This window comes from Macrobrachium nipponense, chromosome 49, assembly GCF_015104395.2.
Source record: "Macrobrachium nipponense isolate FS-2020 chromosome 49, ASM1510439v2, whole genome shotgun sequence".
In the NCBI taxonomy this organism is placed as follows: Eukaryota; Metazoa; Arthropoda; class Malacostraca; order Decapoda; family Palaemonidae; genus Macrobrachium; species Macrobrachium nipponense.
In genome coordinates this window covers 5,436,877-5,453,046 of record NC_087224.1, presented here as the reverse complement: position 1 = coordinate 5,453,046, position 16,170 = coordinate 5,436,877, and the positions used below count along the sequence as shown (strand labels likewise).

The following is a 16,170-nucleotide window of genomic DNA, read 5'->3' as shown; positions in this document are numbered from 1 at the left end:
ATAAATGTTTACAGAGCTGCGCAGATCTAAGCTATGGGACCTAAACATAGAATCTGAACCTCAGTGCACAATGCTGTTTGCAACTTCAATTACAAATTAAAATGGAATACAATGCAATACAGAATTTAGGCCATAGGCCTAGCACTGGGACCCATGGAAATTGAAATTGAAAAGGTTTTGAAGGTGTAACAGGAAAAAAACCTCGGAACCTCGCAGTTGCACCGTGAAGTAATTGTTAGAAGAGGGTTGAGTTAAGTAAGATGGCAGAAAGTGATTATGAAAAGAGGTACAGTAAAAAGAATGAAAGGAGTTGCAGCTAGGGTCCATGAAATAAATAAATAAAAGTTAGAAGTGAACGTACCTGGGGGTCCTGGGGGCATGCCATACGGTGGTGGACCACCAGGTCCTCCTGGGTATGGGCCTCCTGGGGGCATTCCGAATGGAGGGCCTCCTGGCGGTGGTCCCATACCACCTCCTGGAGGGCCCCACTGACCTGGCGGTCCCTGCCAATTGGGGCCGCTGCCGCCTCCCCCTCCACCACCACCACCTCCTCCGTCATCATCCTGATCGTCCTGCTCGCCATTTTCTTGCGGAGGAGCGTTTGAGCCCCCTGGCCCTTGGTTGCTGTTGCCAGCATTACCTCCGGCATTTGTCAAAGCATTGTTACCACCTCCCTGATTTGGGGGAGTTACCCCAGCTGCCTGGGCCATAGCTTCAACCTAGAAGTCATAAAATTCGTTCATAGAATTTATAAATTGTTTAATGCGACTGCTATTTTATATATCTAATCTGAACACATAACAAAATGAGAAAAATGTTATTGTTATAATACAATTAAGTTTGTTCATACTTACCTGGCAGATATATATATATAGCTGTATTTTCTGAAGTCCGACAGAATTTCAAAACTCGCGGCACACGCAGCGAGCGGCCAGGTGGCAGCACCCATTCCCGCCGCTGGGAGGCGGATATCAGGAACCATTCCCATTTTCTATTCATATTTTCTCAGTGCCACTGTCTCCTGAGGGGAGGTGGGTGGGCACTTGATTATATATATATCTGCCAGGTAAGTATGAACAAACTTAATTGTATTATAACAATAACATTTTGTTCATGAAACTTACCTGACAGATATATATATAGCTGAATCCCACCTTCGGATGGTGGGAAGAGACAGAATAGGATTTTTAGGAAACTAAATTAAGTAGATGATATAAATCTTGGTTCCTCACCTGTTAGCATAGCTGACTTCGTGATTACTGTCACCTAAGCCTGCTTCTGCTTAATCAGAGTTGCCAGCGAGGTAGAGACCTGTAGTGCTGATGCACTCTGGATGCTCTGTCAACGGGGGCGTGCCCACAACATGACTAGACCATCGTACCATACATATGAGGGCTATGAAGCAACTGACCACCACCTGACCAACTAGACAAAACCCCATGAAAACTAACCTAATGAATGGAAGATCTTCATAAAAGATCTCACCAACAACCAAAAATGCAAAACATTTTAAAAACTAACCTAACTCATAACTAAGGGATAGGAAAAGAGCTACCTCCAGCCCCCAAAACTGTGTCTGCAGAAACGTATGGTCCAAGAGAACAACAGTCCTCGTATATCGTTCTCACATCTCTTAAATAGTGTGAGGCGAATACAGAATTGCTCCTCCAAAAGGTGGCATCAAGGATGTCCTTGATTGACATGTTCTTTTGGAAGCAAGCGAGGTTGCGACAGCTCTGACCTCGTGAGCTTTCACTCGCAAGAGGCTCAAATCAGTCTTCTGGCAAGATGAATGAGCCTCTTTTATAATGTCCCTCAGAAAGAAAGCCAAAGCATTCTTGGATAATGGTAAATCGGGTCTCTTCACAGAGCACCACAGATTATCTGAGGGACCTCGTACTTCCTTCGTCTTGTGAACGTAAAACTTGAGAGCCCTGACAGGGCACAGGACTCTCTCAGGTTCTTGGCCCACTAGGTTCGTCATACCCTTTATCTCGAAGCTCTTGGGCCAAGGGTTAGACGGGTTCTCGTTTTTTGCCAAGAACGTGGGACTCAAAGAGCAAACAGCATTGTCACCTTTGAAGCCCACCTGTTTACTAATGGCATGGATTTCGCTAACTCTCTTCACCATCGCCAGAGCAGTTGGGAAAAGAGCCTTCTTTGTCAAGTTCCGAAGAGACGCTGCATGGAGAGGCTCGAAAGGACTCGACATCAAAAGTCTTAGAACCAAATCTAAGTTCCAGGAAGGAGGCCTCACCTGAGGTATCTTAGTCGTTTCGAACGATCTCAAGAGATCGTGAAGATCTCTGTTGTCAGTAAGGTCTAGGCCTCTGTGCCAAAAGACTGCTGACAGCATACTTTTATATCCCTTGATGGTTGGGACTGCCAACTTCTGCACATTCCTTAAGAATAGCAGGAAATCGGCTATTTGGCTCACAGAGGTAGTGGAAGAGGAAATTCCCTCCCTTCTACACCATGCCCTGAAGGAAGCCCACTTCGACTGGTAAACAGCTCTCGATGAAGCCCTCCTTGCGTTGGCTATAGCTTTTGCAGCTGTTTTAGAAAAACCTCTCGCTCTGGCCAACTTTTCGATAGTCTGAACGCAGTCAGACCCAGAGCAGAGAGGTTTTGGTGATATCTTTCGAAGTGGGGCTGTTTGAGTAGATCTCTCCTCCAGGGCAACGTCCTTGGGAAGTCTACAAGGAAGGACATTACCTTCGTGAACCATTCTCTTGCGGGCCACATCGGGGCGATCAGGGTCAACCTCGTCCCCTCCGACGCCGCAAACTTCCTCATGACTTCCCCCATAATCTTGAACGGCGGGAAGGCATACAGGTCTAAGTTCGTCCAATTCCAGAGCAGTGCATCTATAGCGATTGCTCCTGGATCTAACACAGGGGAGCAATAAAGAGGCAACCTCTTTGTCCTCGACGTCGCAAATAGGTCGACCAGAGGACGTCCCCACAATTTCCATAGCTCCCGACAAACGTCTTGATGCAGAGTCCATTCTGTCGGAAGGAGTTGGTCCTGTCGACTGAGAAGGTCCGCTCTGACGTTCTGGACTCCTGCAATGAATCTCGTCAGGATCTTGACTCGCCTTGCACCTGCCCACAGCAGAATCTCCCTCGCTAGGTAAAATAGAGGTCGGGAGTGTGTTCCTCCCTGATTCTTTAGGTACGCAAGGGCTGTGGTGTTGTCCGAGTTGACTTGGACAACTTTGTCTGCAACCTTTTCTTCGAAGAACTGTAGCACCAGGAAAACCGCCGCTAGTTCTTTCACATTGATGTGCCAGGACACCTGTTCCCCCCTCCAGGTGCCTGACACTTCTTCCCCTCCTAGTGTTGCTCCCCAACCCGAAACAGACGCGTCGGAAAACAACACTAGGTCGAGGCTCAGAAGCTTTAGAGATAAACCCTCTCAAAACTTCCGAGGATCGAGCCACCATCTTAGATGGCTTTTCACCGATTTGGTGATCTTCAAGGTCGCATCCAGATCCTCTTTGACTCTCCATTCCTCTGCCAGGAAAAACTGGAGAGGACTGAGGTGTAGTCTCCCCAAGGAAAAACTTTTCCAGCGAGGAAATGGTCCCCAGCAGACTCATCCATTCCCTCGCCGAGCAAGTTTCTTTCCCCAGGAAGGCTGAAACTCTCTCTAAGCCTTGCAGCTGTCGTTCCTGCGACGGAAACGCCCGAAAAGCCACTGAATCCATCTGAATCCCCAGATACACGATGGACTTCGCCAAGGCTAACGTGAACTGAAGGTCCTTCAGACACCTCTCCTCTGACGACGCTCTGACTAGCCAATCGTCGATAGAGGGATACTCTTATCCCTGAAGAATGCAACCATCTCGCTACATTCTTCATGATCATGGTAAATACCATCGGAGCCGTGCTTAAGCCAAAACAAAGGGCCCTGAATTGCCAGACTTTGTCTTTCAAAACGAACCTCAGATACTTTCTTGAAAGAGGGTGGATTGGAACGTGAAAGTATGCGTCCTGCAGGTCTAAGGACACCATCCAGTCGCCCGGTCTCAAGGCTCCTAGAACAGACTGAGGCGTTTCCATTTTGAACTTTATCTTTTCTATGAAAAGATTCAGCCTGCTTACTTCTAGGACTGGACGCCAACCCGACGACTGCTTTGGTACCAGGAAAAGTCTGTTGTAAAAACCTGGTGACCCCAGGTCTAAGACCTGCTCCACCGCTCTTTTCTCGATCATTTGATCTAGAAGATCGAAAAGTATGTGTCATTTCTCCCCTTGATATGAAGGAGAAAGATCTCTGGGAGTTGTGGATAGAGGAGGAGGATCCAAAAAGGGGATCTTGTACCCGTTCCACGATCTTGAGGGACCAAAGGTTCGTATCTCTCTCTCTCCCATGCTCCCGCCAAAAAAAAAAAAACTTCAGTCTGGGGCTCCGATTTGGTGGGGTCTTGAAGGACATGATCTTCACTTGCTTGCTTTCGGCTTGAAAGAAGCTCTTCCTCTTGAAAGCCCTCTCCCTCGAGGAGCTGCTCTCGAGGGAGGAGCCCCACGAAAGGGTTTAATCTTCTTTGGAGGTCGTCCAAAATAAGACGTAGTAGGATCTGCGGGACATCTCGAGGACTGGGCTAAGAGGTCCTGAGTAGCCTTCTCCTGTAAGCTACCTGCCAGGTCCTTCACCATAGTCTGGGGGAAGAGATGGTTCGAAAGAGGCGCAAAGAGAAGCTCTGCTTTCTTAGCCGTCATAACTGATCTCGCAGTAAAATTGCAGAACAGCGCTCTCTTTTTAAGAAAAGCCGTACCAAAGTGAGACACTAACTCTTCCGAACCATCCCTGACGGCCTTGTCCATGCAGGTTAACACACTGGACAGCTCTCCCAGACTTAACGAGTCCGGACTCCTAGATTGAAGATCTAGGACTCCCAAGCACCAGTCTAAAAAGTTGAAGACTTCGAGAGTCCTTAAAAGTCCTTTCATGTGATGGTCTATCTCCGTAGGCGTCCAAGAAATCTTTGCTCTCGACAAAAGGGACCTCCTCTGGGCGTCGACCAGACTAGCAAATCCCTTGGGATGACGAAGGATTCTCACACCTACTTCTCCTTTGGTCTCGTACCAAATGCCCCCTTTTCCACTCAGTCTTGAGGGAGGAAGGGCGAAAGTCGACTTGCCCTGATCCTTCCTTCTTTCCATCCAGTCTTGTAATTTCTTAAAAGCCCTCTTGGTGGACAGAGAAGTCTTCATTTCCACGAACTCCGGGGGGGTCTAATATAAGACTTCGATGAAGAAAACTGAGAGGGTGGAGACCTGGGAGCTGCAGGCTGAAACTTGTCTCCAAAAGACGAGCGTAACAGCCGCACCAGCATTTTATAATCCGAAACGGACGAAACAGACGGCTGCTCCTCCTCAACCGAGTCCGCCGGACTACTTAACTCTCCTTCCTCCCTAAGAGGTATCGGAGACTGCCCCTTCGGAGAGGGCGTGCGCCCAACGGGTCTAACCTTCAACAAAGATCTCCGAGGTTTGGATGCAGAAGCTTCTTCAATGAGACGACCTTCTGTCGATCCTTAGTGCACGAAGGAAGAAGAGCGTCTTGACAGCGCTGAGCGTCTTGAGAGGCGACTTGGGCTGCCTTAACTCGCTCTAAAGAAGCGTCCTTACGCTTCCCACTAGAGCGTCCAGACTTAGCTTTCAAAGCATCCTTCTGTGCGCTCTTGAAAGCCTTTTCGTTCGGAAAAGCGTCCTGACGAGCGTCCACATAAGCGTCCTGACGAGCGTCGTTGTCCTGCCGGGCGTCCTGAAAAGCATCCTGCCGAGCCTCCTCAAAAACGTCCTCCGAAGCGTCCTAACGAGCGGTCTGCGCAGGACGTCGAGAGGGAAGTAAAGCGTCCTGTCCACGTGACTTCCTACTAGAAGAACGAGATCGGAGGAACACCGAAGGAGACGCGGGAGAAAGAGACGAACGAGAAGGAGAAGGGGACTGCTTCGTCCTCTTGACAGGCAGCCTGACGTCCTTCCTACGTTTAGGCTCGACTCCTGCTGGGCGTGTCTTCTGAGCCATCAAAGCCGACAACTGGTCCTGAATGGACACAAGAATGTTCTTCGTGGGAGTGGAAAAAGAAGAAAGAAACTAAAGGAGGCGAAGGGCTGGAACCTGCCGAGAACGACGAGGGGCTGAGGGGTACGCCTCCTTCCTTTTCTCACAAGGATACAGCTACCTGCCTCTACCGAAGAAGCGAATGTAGCGCTTCTCAGCGTCATCCTCTGATGACGTCCTACCTCTCTTCTGCGGCGGAAAAGCGTCATACGACGCAGGTGAAGACCGCAATGATAACGGAGAGAGGGGACGTGAAGCGTCCTCATTCGGAAAGGTCCTTTTCAATGGACGTGAGTCTCTCCGAGCACTCCACCCCTTGCGCGGGGAGGGCGCCTCGGAGGACGAAAAACAGTCCTTAAGGATGCGAGCGTGAGCACGCTCCTTGGCAGCCTGGGAACTTGCAACAGGTCCTGCCGAAGGGACGCCAGATCGGTGGGGAGCCCCCGTAACCCTCTTGCGGCCTTTGACATATCCACTCCCTGATTCCTGGGAGTCCGATAGCGGTCTAGGCCTAGAGGCATTATTGGGCCGATCTGACGCCCCCCTCCACAACAATAGAGGCACGATCCACACACTTTCACCGAGCCGGTTTCCAAGGCTAACACTTTAGATTCTAGAGTGCGTAACGACTCTAAAAATCAGAGAAAGGGCATTACCATCTCCCAGGGGACACAGAATCAGGGGGGCCCGAAGGCATCACAGGGTTAGGTGAAACAAACTCTACTGGTGTTAATGCAGGTGAAATATTACTTACCTTTAGTGGAACCGCTCTTGGAGGAAGACCTCCTGATCCTATCGTGTTCCAATTTACTCCAATAAGAATCATACACCTTCCATCCATCATCGGTCAAACCTTCACATTCATTGCACCGATCATCCAACAAACATACATGCCCCCTACACCCCATACATACTGTGTGGGGATCTACTGATGATTTAGGTAGCCTCACTTTACAATCACTCTTCACACACACTCTGAAACTCACTGAACTTGATCCAGACATCACGTTTACAGAAAAGCCAATCCAAAATAAAAAAACAGTCCACTATTGCGCGTGCCAAGCCACCAATCCAGAATCAATACCAAAAGACAATCCAGATACTTAAGCGACGAAAGTAAATCAAAATCCTAGGCGGAGGTACTGCAAACAGTTGTTTACAGCACCGGCGACAGAAAAAATATGAATAGAAAATGGGAATGGTTCCTGATATCCGCCTCCCAGCGGCGGGAATGGGTGCTGCCACCTGGCCGCCCGCTGCGTGTGCCGCGAGTTTTGAAATTCTGTCGGACTTCAGAAAATACAGCTATATATATATATATATATCTGTCAGGTAAGTTTCATGAACAAAACCAACTTTATGCATAAATAAAAATTCTCAGCTCATTTCTAATTAAACAAAGGAATCCACGAACTCTCAACAACTTCCCTCACTACAAAGACTGCTTCAAAATAAAAGTGTTTGCTACTTAATCTTACTGCAAACTCAATTCTTAAGAGTAAAAACAATTGTATTCTGCTTGAGGGGTCAATAAACTTGAGCAATGAAAGAAGTCCGAAGAAAGGTATCCATAATTAAGATAAATAACAGTTCCTCCCTATTACTATAATTCAACGATATTGGCTGCCAACAGCTAATTCAAACCCCCGGATCTTTCTCGACACCTAAAATGTCTGGAGTCTACAATTGTAATCCAGCCACTGAGGAACTGACATTGTACAGTAATGCTAAACTATGTATTTCCAAACAGCCATAACTAGATTTACATGTAACAAAATTCTCTTGTTAGACAGTACTTACTTCTTGCTGTGTAAGAATTTTGATCCCTTCACCCTCAGGCTTCGTCCAAGTAGTCTCTCTAGTGCGAGCGTTGTAGTAGTACGACTTGCCCTCGCCCGTTTTTGTTTCGACCCAAATCTCCCCGCTCAGGTCCATGCCACCGAACGAATTCTGCTGCTGCTTTGGGAGAAATCGTTGCTAATCATATAGTGTATATAGACAGAAAATAGGATTTCGGCCAAAGGCCAAGCACTGGAACCTATGACATCATTCAGTGCCGAAAGGGAAACTAGCCAGCGAAAAGGCCTGAAAGGTGTAACACAGGAGGAAAGCCTCGCAGTTGTGCTATGAATCAATTGTTGGGAGAGGGTTAAGGAAAGTGAGATGGAAGAGAGTATGAACAGAGGTATACTTTAAAAGAAATGAAAGGGGTTGCAGCTTAAGGCCGAAAGGGGTTGTTAAACATATTGACAAGGAAGAAATTCAAAGAAATATGACTACACTTCAACAAATTCTGCTTTAACAAATATAGGTGAAAAAATAGAAAAAAAAATTATCCTTGGTATGTATATGAATAAATACCATTCTTAAAGATATTCTTTGTTGACTTACATTCTGGTTGGGTTGCTGATTTGGTGGCCCTCCTGGACCAGGTGGTCCTCCCATTGGTCCCCAAGGACCTGGTGGACCCATTGGTCCCATGGGCCCCATTGGTCCCATTGGGGGCTGTAAACAAGAAAAAAAAAAATGGAAAGATGTAAAGAAAAAAGTACGTAGATAAAAAAAAAACCTATTACATACAACCACCAACTCAAGAAATATCATATTTCAAATTTATTTAAGGAATGTCTAATGATAGTCGTAAAAAAAGTGAAAACTAACTTATCTTACAAAAGAAGAAATACTTAAATGTTACATTCTTGCATAAAGACAAGAAAATCACTTTTTATTTTTAAATTGTTAGCCACCAAAATCCCAATAAACTAAGACAGTACTGGTTCCTAGTTCCTTCTTGATCAGTGAAAACTTTCAACTCGAGCTTAAAAGCTCATTTTAAGTAGCCGATTTTTTAAAATTAAAAACAATAATATACAAAGTATGACTTCCTTTGATCTTCAGAAAGCTACCACTTGTGATATTACGAAAAAAATTTCATACCTTACCTACAGCGCTTGCCAGTTACTAAATACATGACCACCTGATTTAGTTTGGCATAAAAAACATTTCCTATTCCCTACTACTTTTTCACAACTGGTAAGGGCACTATTTACCTTCTCATCTTCCTAACGAACACCATATTCTTTTGAATTTCAAGTCAGTGGGCCATTGGGTGGGCTTGTTCCATATGAATAGGGTTCATCTCCTGATTAATATAATAATAAAAAAAGTACTAACCATTCCAGGGGGTCCCATAGGCCCACCCATTCCAGGCGGTGGTGGAGGCATGGGTCCCCAATTTGGATCGAATGGTGGTGGTGGGCCCCTCGGTCCAAATCGTGGTCCTCTGGATCCAAATGGTGGTGGGCCTCTAAATCCTGGAGGTGGTGGCCTGAATCCTGGCCCACCTCGTCCTCTAAACCGCGGTCCACCTGGTCCTGGTCCTCCTGGTCCACCAGGTCCTCTTGGACCCATAGGCCCCATGGGACCCATTGGTCCCATCGGCCCCATTGGACCGAAGCCTCGGCCTCTCCCTCTGACAAAATAGAAATAAATGTTGTCCATAAGTAGAGTTAAAACAGAAACTCAACAAACCAAACTGCAACTGATTAGAAAGTTAAAATTGAAGAGAGAAAAAAAAGAGAGAAAAAAAATGAACTACTAAAAAATTAAAAGATGAAACTACAAAAACCAACACAAATTAAAATTGTCCTTAGGTGAACCATCAAAATTCAAACAACTTAAAATAGAGAAGGCCACGGTACAGGATTACGATTCAGCATAAGGTGTCAAAAGTTATTTGTCACCACTTGGGTACCTAGCTCTGATAAGTGGCTAGTTCAAGAGCAACATTCAACGGCCTTCCTCACAACACCAGCAACCACTGCAACATTACTCTTTCCTCTACAGATGAGACTCCAGTGATGGGGAAGTCAAAAAAAAGCATGTTAAACCAGTGGTTAAGCAAAAATTTTGCCCAAAGGAAGACGTAGAGACAAGCATCATGGCTTTACAGATAACAATAATACCTTCTTGTCAGATTTCTCCAGAAATTCATTTATTAAGTCTGCAGACTGAGTTAGCCTGAAGGGGTGCACTCTGTGTCCTTCTTGCAGGCTGATGCAGAGATTAGTCTTTAACATAATCTATAAAGTGGAAGGGTCTCGTCTCTTAAATACCCTCTGTTGACAAGACAGGTTTAATGAAGCAGCCTTTGTTGCCTTCAAAGATCATTCTGCTTACAACTGCATCCAATGATCTCTAAAATAAGCCAACACCAATTGCTGCCGAAGGCGGAAGAGGATGTTAGGTCGAGAAGAATTTTTGTATTATTTCACTTTCATGATTAAAAACACTCTAGCCCGGGGTTAGAATGGGGATGTTAGTCCCACTCACTTCAATTGCACTCTAGGTTAGGTTAAATTATAAGTGGTTGAGGTAGGATAAATCCCTTTCTAGTCTAACAAAGTATCAGATGCACCTCTATACAGGTTAGGTTAAGCTGCGAAGCATCCTTGTAAAGGTTAGGATGCCGACTTGTACAGCTCTCTAGATCAGGCTCGGATTGGGGTCAAGCGATGCAAATGCCATCCCACTTCTGCCATATAAGGACCTGCACCCATAGTTTGAGGACGACTAGGCTGAGATGTATCTAGGGTATTTTTACAGAAGCAGTCCGCACGGACTGCAAGGAACGTAACTGCGGACACGACATCCACTAGATTGGGGCTTCCAATGTACTTCGCCGTGTTTAGTACTGGCCCCTGGGAGGTTAATTACAGTCGTCCGAATAAATATTACTTAAAATTCTTGTTCAGTAGGTAAAACTGCATAGAAAAACCGCAACTGCCATAGTCTAGGCCGCCGTGGATAAGTACCCTAGATCTATCGTATCTAGTAGGCCTCCATATCTGTAATACATTTTCCTGCTTATTAATAAAATATGAACGTATTATGCCTATATGAACGAACAGTGCCTTTTTCTAGTGATCTGGTTCTACTTTGCAATTTATTTTTGGAATACCCTACAAACTTACTGAACTTGCTATTTCTCATAATGATCACTGGGAATCGGAAGGGATCACTTTTTCTTATCTATGACAGATTTTTTTTCAAGTTTTTCTTCAAAGCAGGGTACTTCTACGCAGCTACCCCACAAGGATGGTAAGGAACGGTCCCACCAATACAAAAAGCCGTAAATCTAGGTAATAACTCTGCATTGGGATTTCTTTAGAAATTACAGTTTCCAAAACCATTTGCATTGCTTATTAAGATTGATTATGTCTGTTAAAAACTGGTGTCCCCCACAACATCTCGGTTATTGACACCGAAACAAATTCAGATAAATGGTTGCTTATTAAGGATTAAGAGTTAATTGGTAGATCTAGGGTACTTATCCGCGGCAGCCTAGACTATGGCAGTTGCAGTTTTTCTATTTAGTTTTACCTACTGAACAAGAATTTTAAGTAATATTTATTCGGACGACTGTAATTAACCCCTGGGGGCCAGTACTAAACTGTGAAATACATTGGACGCCCCAATCCCTAGTGGATGTTGTATCCGCGGTTACGTTCCTTGAAGTCCATGCGGACTGCTTCTGTAGAAATACCAGTTATTTTTTGGCGGTTGACTGTAATTAGCCCCCGGGGGCTAGGCTAGCATTAAACACAGCGAAATACATTGGCTGCCCGAATTCCAAGTGGGTTTTGTATTCGCGGGATCGTTCCTAGCAGTCCGTGCGGAGTTAGCTATTGCCTAGAATTAACACAAAAGCCACTACTATAGATTGGGGGTCAGGGTGGGAGGGGGTCAAATGTATTTTGCCGTGTTCACTACTACTAGCCCCTGGGAGTTAATTACAGTCGACTGACAAAATAAATAACATAAAATCAATTTCCAAGGACATCCCCCCCAAAAAAAAACCTAACCAGGTCCTTGTGGTCTCAGGCCTGGGTTAGAGGTCTTCAGGCATACCTTTGTTTGGGCCAAATATGAATGCCAAATTATAATTTACTATATATTTATAAAAATATTTAACGTTTAAAAATGGCGTGATCATACGTAGCTATTATTGTTCGGCCATTTAATAAAAATAGGTCCTATTTATCCTTTGTCATCCTAACAGGTATAACTAATGGTTATTTGAGTCACAAAGTCTAAAATAAAGTCTCTGACATAAGAATTAAGTTTAGAGAATTAAAAGTCGGTAATTTGACGTAATAAATTACAATAAATAAATAATAGGGTAACGTGGGAAGAGATGCCGGTATTAGGAAACAAATGAGTAATAATAATGGTTAATAACTGTCGTTTATGGGTGAATAAAATGCAATAATACGTCATTAGACGTCATAAATTGACGGGTGAAAGGATTTTAAAGACATAAGAGAAATTACGAAAAGAAATGGCTTCGCCAACACGTCGGGGAGAATGATGAAGACGATCATCTCGTTCTCCATCAATCCCCACCAATACAAAAACCCTCCTCTCTCTCTTTTCTTCCTCTCACCTAAATCCTCCTCGTCCCCTCATCGACATGTGAGGCCCTGGACCAACATCGTTGTCACTTTCGGTGTTTCCTCCATCCCCGGGAGCGGATTTGATCTGTTCAGGCGCCTCCACTTCATCCGACATTTTGTTTGGCGTTCCTCCTTGTTATGGCGTCCGCCACACTGATGATGATGATGAGAGACCGTGACGTCGGTCAAGGAGGTTGTACACTTTCGCGCCTCCATCCCCCCGGCGGGGGTTTCTAAAGCGCAGCTCATCCTGTGTGCCTCCTTTCGCAGGAATCCTTGCTTAGGACAGCGTCTCCTGCGCCTATAGACAAGTCTATAATATACATTTCAAATCGTCTTTATAAATATTTATCATTTTAGAATCTATGCGACGCCCCGGTGGTTTCTAAAGCGCAGCTCATCCTGTGTGCCTCTTTTCACAGGAATCCTGCGCAGGACAGCGTCTCCTGCGCCTTCAGACACGTCTATAAATACATTTCATAAATATCAAATCATCTTTATTAATATTCATCATTTTAGAGTCTATGGCCTTGTTCATAGGCTGATAAAACAAACCCAAAAGCGTCGATGTTACACAGCGGCCTAGGTTCCCGCCATACTCGGCGACCATGATATTATTTGCTGGCTTTTCTATTTTCGTCAGAGTTTCTGTACTTTATTCGTTTATATATGATGTTTAGCGTCTTTTTATATGTTTTGACTTCATCCCCAAGGACCTGGTGATAGCACAGCGTCCATATTGCACATAAACTTTTACAAGTTTTACCCCCTGCCTTGTCTCGGGTTAGGACTCACGTTCCCAGCACGTCTAAACACCTGTATAAAATACATATGCATTTATAAAATTAATCTTCATCATTTAGAGTCTACAGATATTCTGATACACCAATAAACACGAAAAAGCATTGATATACACTCATACTTTGAGAATGAAGTTCGCTAAAATAACAGCTGTGAGCGATCGGGTTACACCTCTAGACCTATGTTTAATGTACTAAAGTTCCATTTGTTTATTTTAGTCATAATGACTAAAAAAATAAATAAATGCAAAAGGTTCATAGTATGTAAATTACATACTACAAACCGTTTGATAGACCAATAAAAACTATAGATATTAATATACACTCATATAAAGGCTAAAAAAAATTCTTTATGAAACAGCTGTTGCGAGAAAACCAAATGTTAAATGAAAGCAGATGTTTCTACATCTAAGACACCTGCAAGAGTGTTGATGATACATGTTTATCTATTGACTTTTGTATGTGGTAAAATAGTTAACTGTTTACAGAGTGTAGATTTATTCGTTGTAGAATATGAAAGTCTGCGTTAGAAACTTAGAATGAGTAATTCAATGTATTTGTTTGCTGATTAGCGTAATCCTAGGATCCACACTAACCTTCACATACTCTTCTCAATAAATTATAACGGTTAGTGTAGTTTCTCGGGATGAATATTTCAGAGTGAACAGTTTAGACAATTTGAGAGAAACAAAAAACATACTGTACGAACGCACTGAGGTTTTCAGAGCATATACGTATATTCCCCAGGTGTTTAATGCCATTAAAGTCCGAAAATTCCGTAACTCAACTAGTCATTAATATAACTGAATTTCCGGTTCATTTAAGATCACCAATGATATTGTATTCAAATCACAGATCATAATAGATAACAAATGCCGCTTTTTCAAAGATGGCCGCCCTTCGTACACAACATTGAGTCACGTCTCCAGGGATTTTGTTTACGTTTTGTCGTCCGCAAGTACTAAGCCAAACTCCAGACGAACATGTTATCTCTAGACCAAAATATATTATGACTTTAAAATCCGCGTGTCCCCTTTAACACGACGCTTTAATTATGAATTACGGAGGAAATTCCGTAGCATATTAGGTTAAATATTCGTTGCCAAGTAATTAACAGAGACGTCTGCCCTAATACTTTGTTTACTTTGTCTTTCAAGTACTACGGATTTTATGAGCACTATCACGTGTTACATTAAAATTGCCGTAAAAATTCAGACTTCTCATGTAAATTAACTGTACTTTCGACATCCATTAAAATTCATCAGTAAATCTTACTATACATATACGCTTGCACACATGAACGCGCATATGCGTAGGCGTATATACTTTAAACGGTAGAAGAAATACGCAGTTTCATACATTCTGGTACGAAAATTGTGTATGCAAAGTGGACAGTATAAGCTTAATGTTGTTACTTCGTTCAAAACCAACTAAAGGAACTTCGGCAACATCATTATTTCTATCAAGGTATCTACAATACGGAGAGCTATATCGCAAACCTTATTTATTTACCAACGAGAATGACACGTTGCTGTTAATGGTAGCACCTAACTCATCGCACCCTTTAGGGGTGCGATGAGTTAGGTGCTAACATTAACAGCTGGTTTTCTGTTAAGTAACAAGACTGTTAAATAACAAATACCTTGACGTTAAATATTTCCTAGACATCTTATAGCTAACAGCAATATCCCAATTCGTCTCTAAGCAAACCTAACCTGTAGTACAATACTACACTGTTTAATAAGAGGTTCGTCTAAACATATCACGTCTAAAGTGATTGGTGACGAAAAAATTAACGTAATAATGTAGCTGATAAGAGTTGGTTATTGGAGCATAGAGGATTCAGCTTCTGTAGTACCATTGTTACTGTAAACAAATTCAGTTTCTTGTGGAAACTGAAAGTGTTATTCGCTTATGATCACGATAGAGTGAAATGCTCTCGTTAAATTTAAATTCTCAGTTGATTTTAAAAAGTCAAAACGTACACAACACATGAGTGGTTGTGTTCAAATTAAATGAAAATTATCGCTCAGTTTGAATTAAGAAATTAATGGCAATTGGCTGAATGAAAATTATAGCAAAATGTAAGGGCAATTCATTTTTTAAAGTCCGCTCACACGATAAGCACCAAGTAAGCTATAAAGGTGAACTAAAATGATGGCTAATTCGTTCTACACTCGAGTTTCTATTGGGAAAAGGAAACTACTTCCTTATAATAATAATAATAATAATAATAATAATAATAATAACACTGACTATGGATTTGGCTGATGTCATGCCCATAATAGTACACGCACTTCCGCATATGCTCTTTTTTCATGCAAACATTCAACAATATTATTCATTTATTACCATAAGTGACGATTGTAAAACACCCATTAAGACCTTAACAAACTAAGTAAATCTCATTTTCTTAAATATAAAGGTAAGTGCATGAATTACGAATCTAATAATTGAAACTCTAGACCTAGTTTCTACAATGGCTACTGACGCGTACATTAAACTACTTCGAATAGATGTGGTTATTTTACCTTTGTTCATCGCAGCAAGCAATAGAGTTTATAACATTTTAAAAAAAATTCATAAACTTGCAGATGTGAGTCCATGACAATTCACACGGACAATCTATATACACAAAGGGCATATCAATATAACTCTAAACTCTTTGTCAATCTGTTATCTGGCAAGAAGCAATACGCGATAAGAGACCAATAACATCATCCGATATTAATCATAATTCTAATTTGGGAAAAGGATATTTCACGTGAAAAATATGTTTATATTATATGCAAAATACATCACCAAACCAGGGAACTGAATGTCAATTATCTTCTTTGGCGAGT

The 16,170-nt window shown here is 43.1% G+C and overlaps 1 protein-coding gene across 1 annotated transcript in view; it reads right to left on the bottom strand.

Annotated features, from left to right (window-relative positions):
- Positions 1 to 12,692, bottom strand: part of LOC135205286 (transcription elongation regulator 1-like) — a 96,658-nt gene extending 83,966 nt beyond the window's left edge. The window contains 5 exon segments of the mRNA XM_064235674.1: positions 362 to 719; positions 7,873 to 8,028; positions 8,464 to 8,577; positions 9,247 to 9,544; positions 12,518 to 12,692. Coding sequence (XP_064091744.1) covers positions 362 to 719; positions 7,873 to 8,028; positions 8,464 to 8,577; positions 9,247 to 9,544; positions 12,518 to 12,642 — 1,051 coding nt within the window. The 5' untranslated portion in view covers positions 12,643 to 12,692.
- Between the last annotated feature and the right edge of the window lie 3,478 nt (positions 12,693 to 16,170).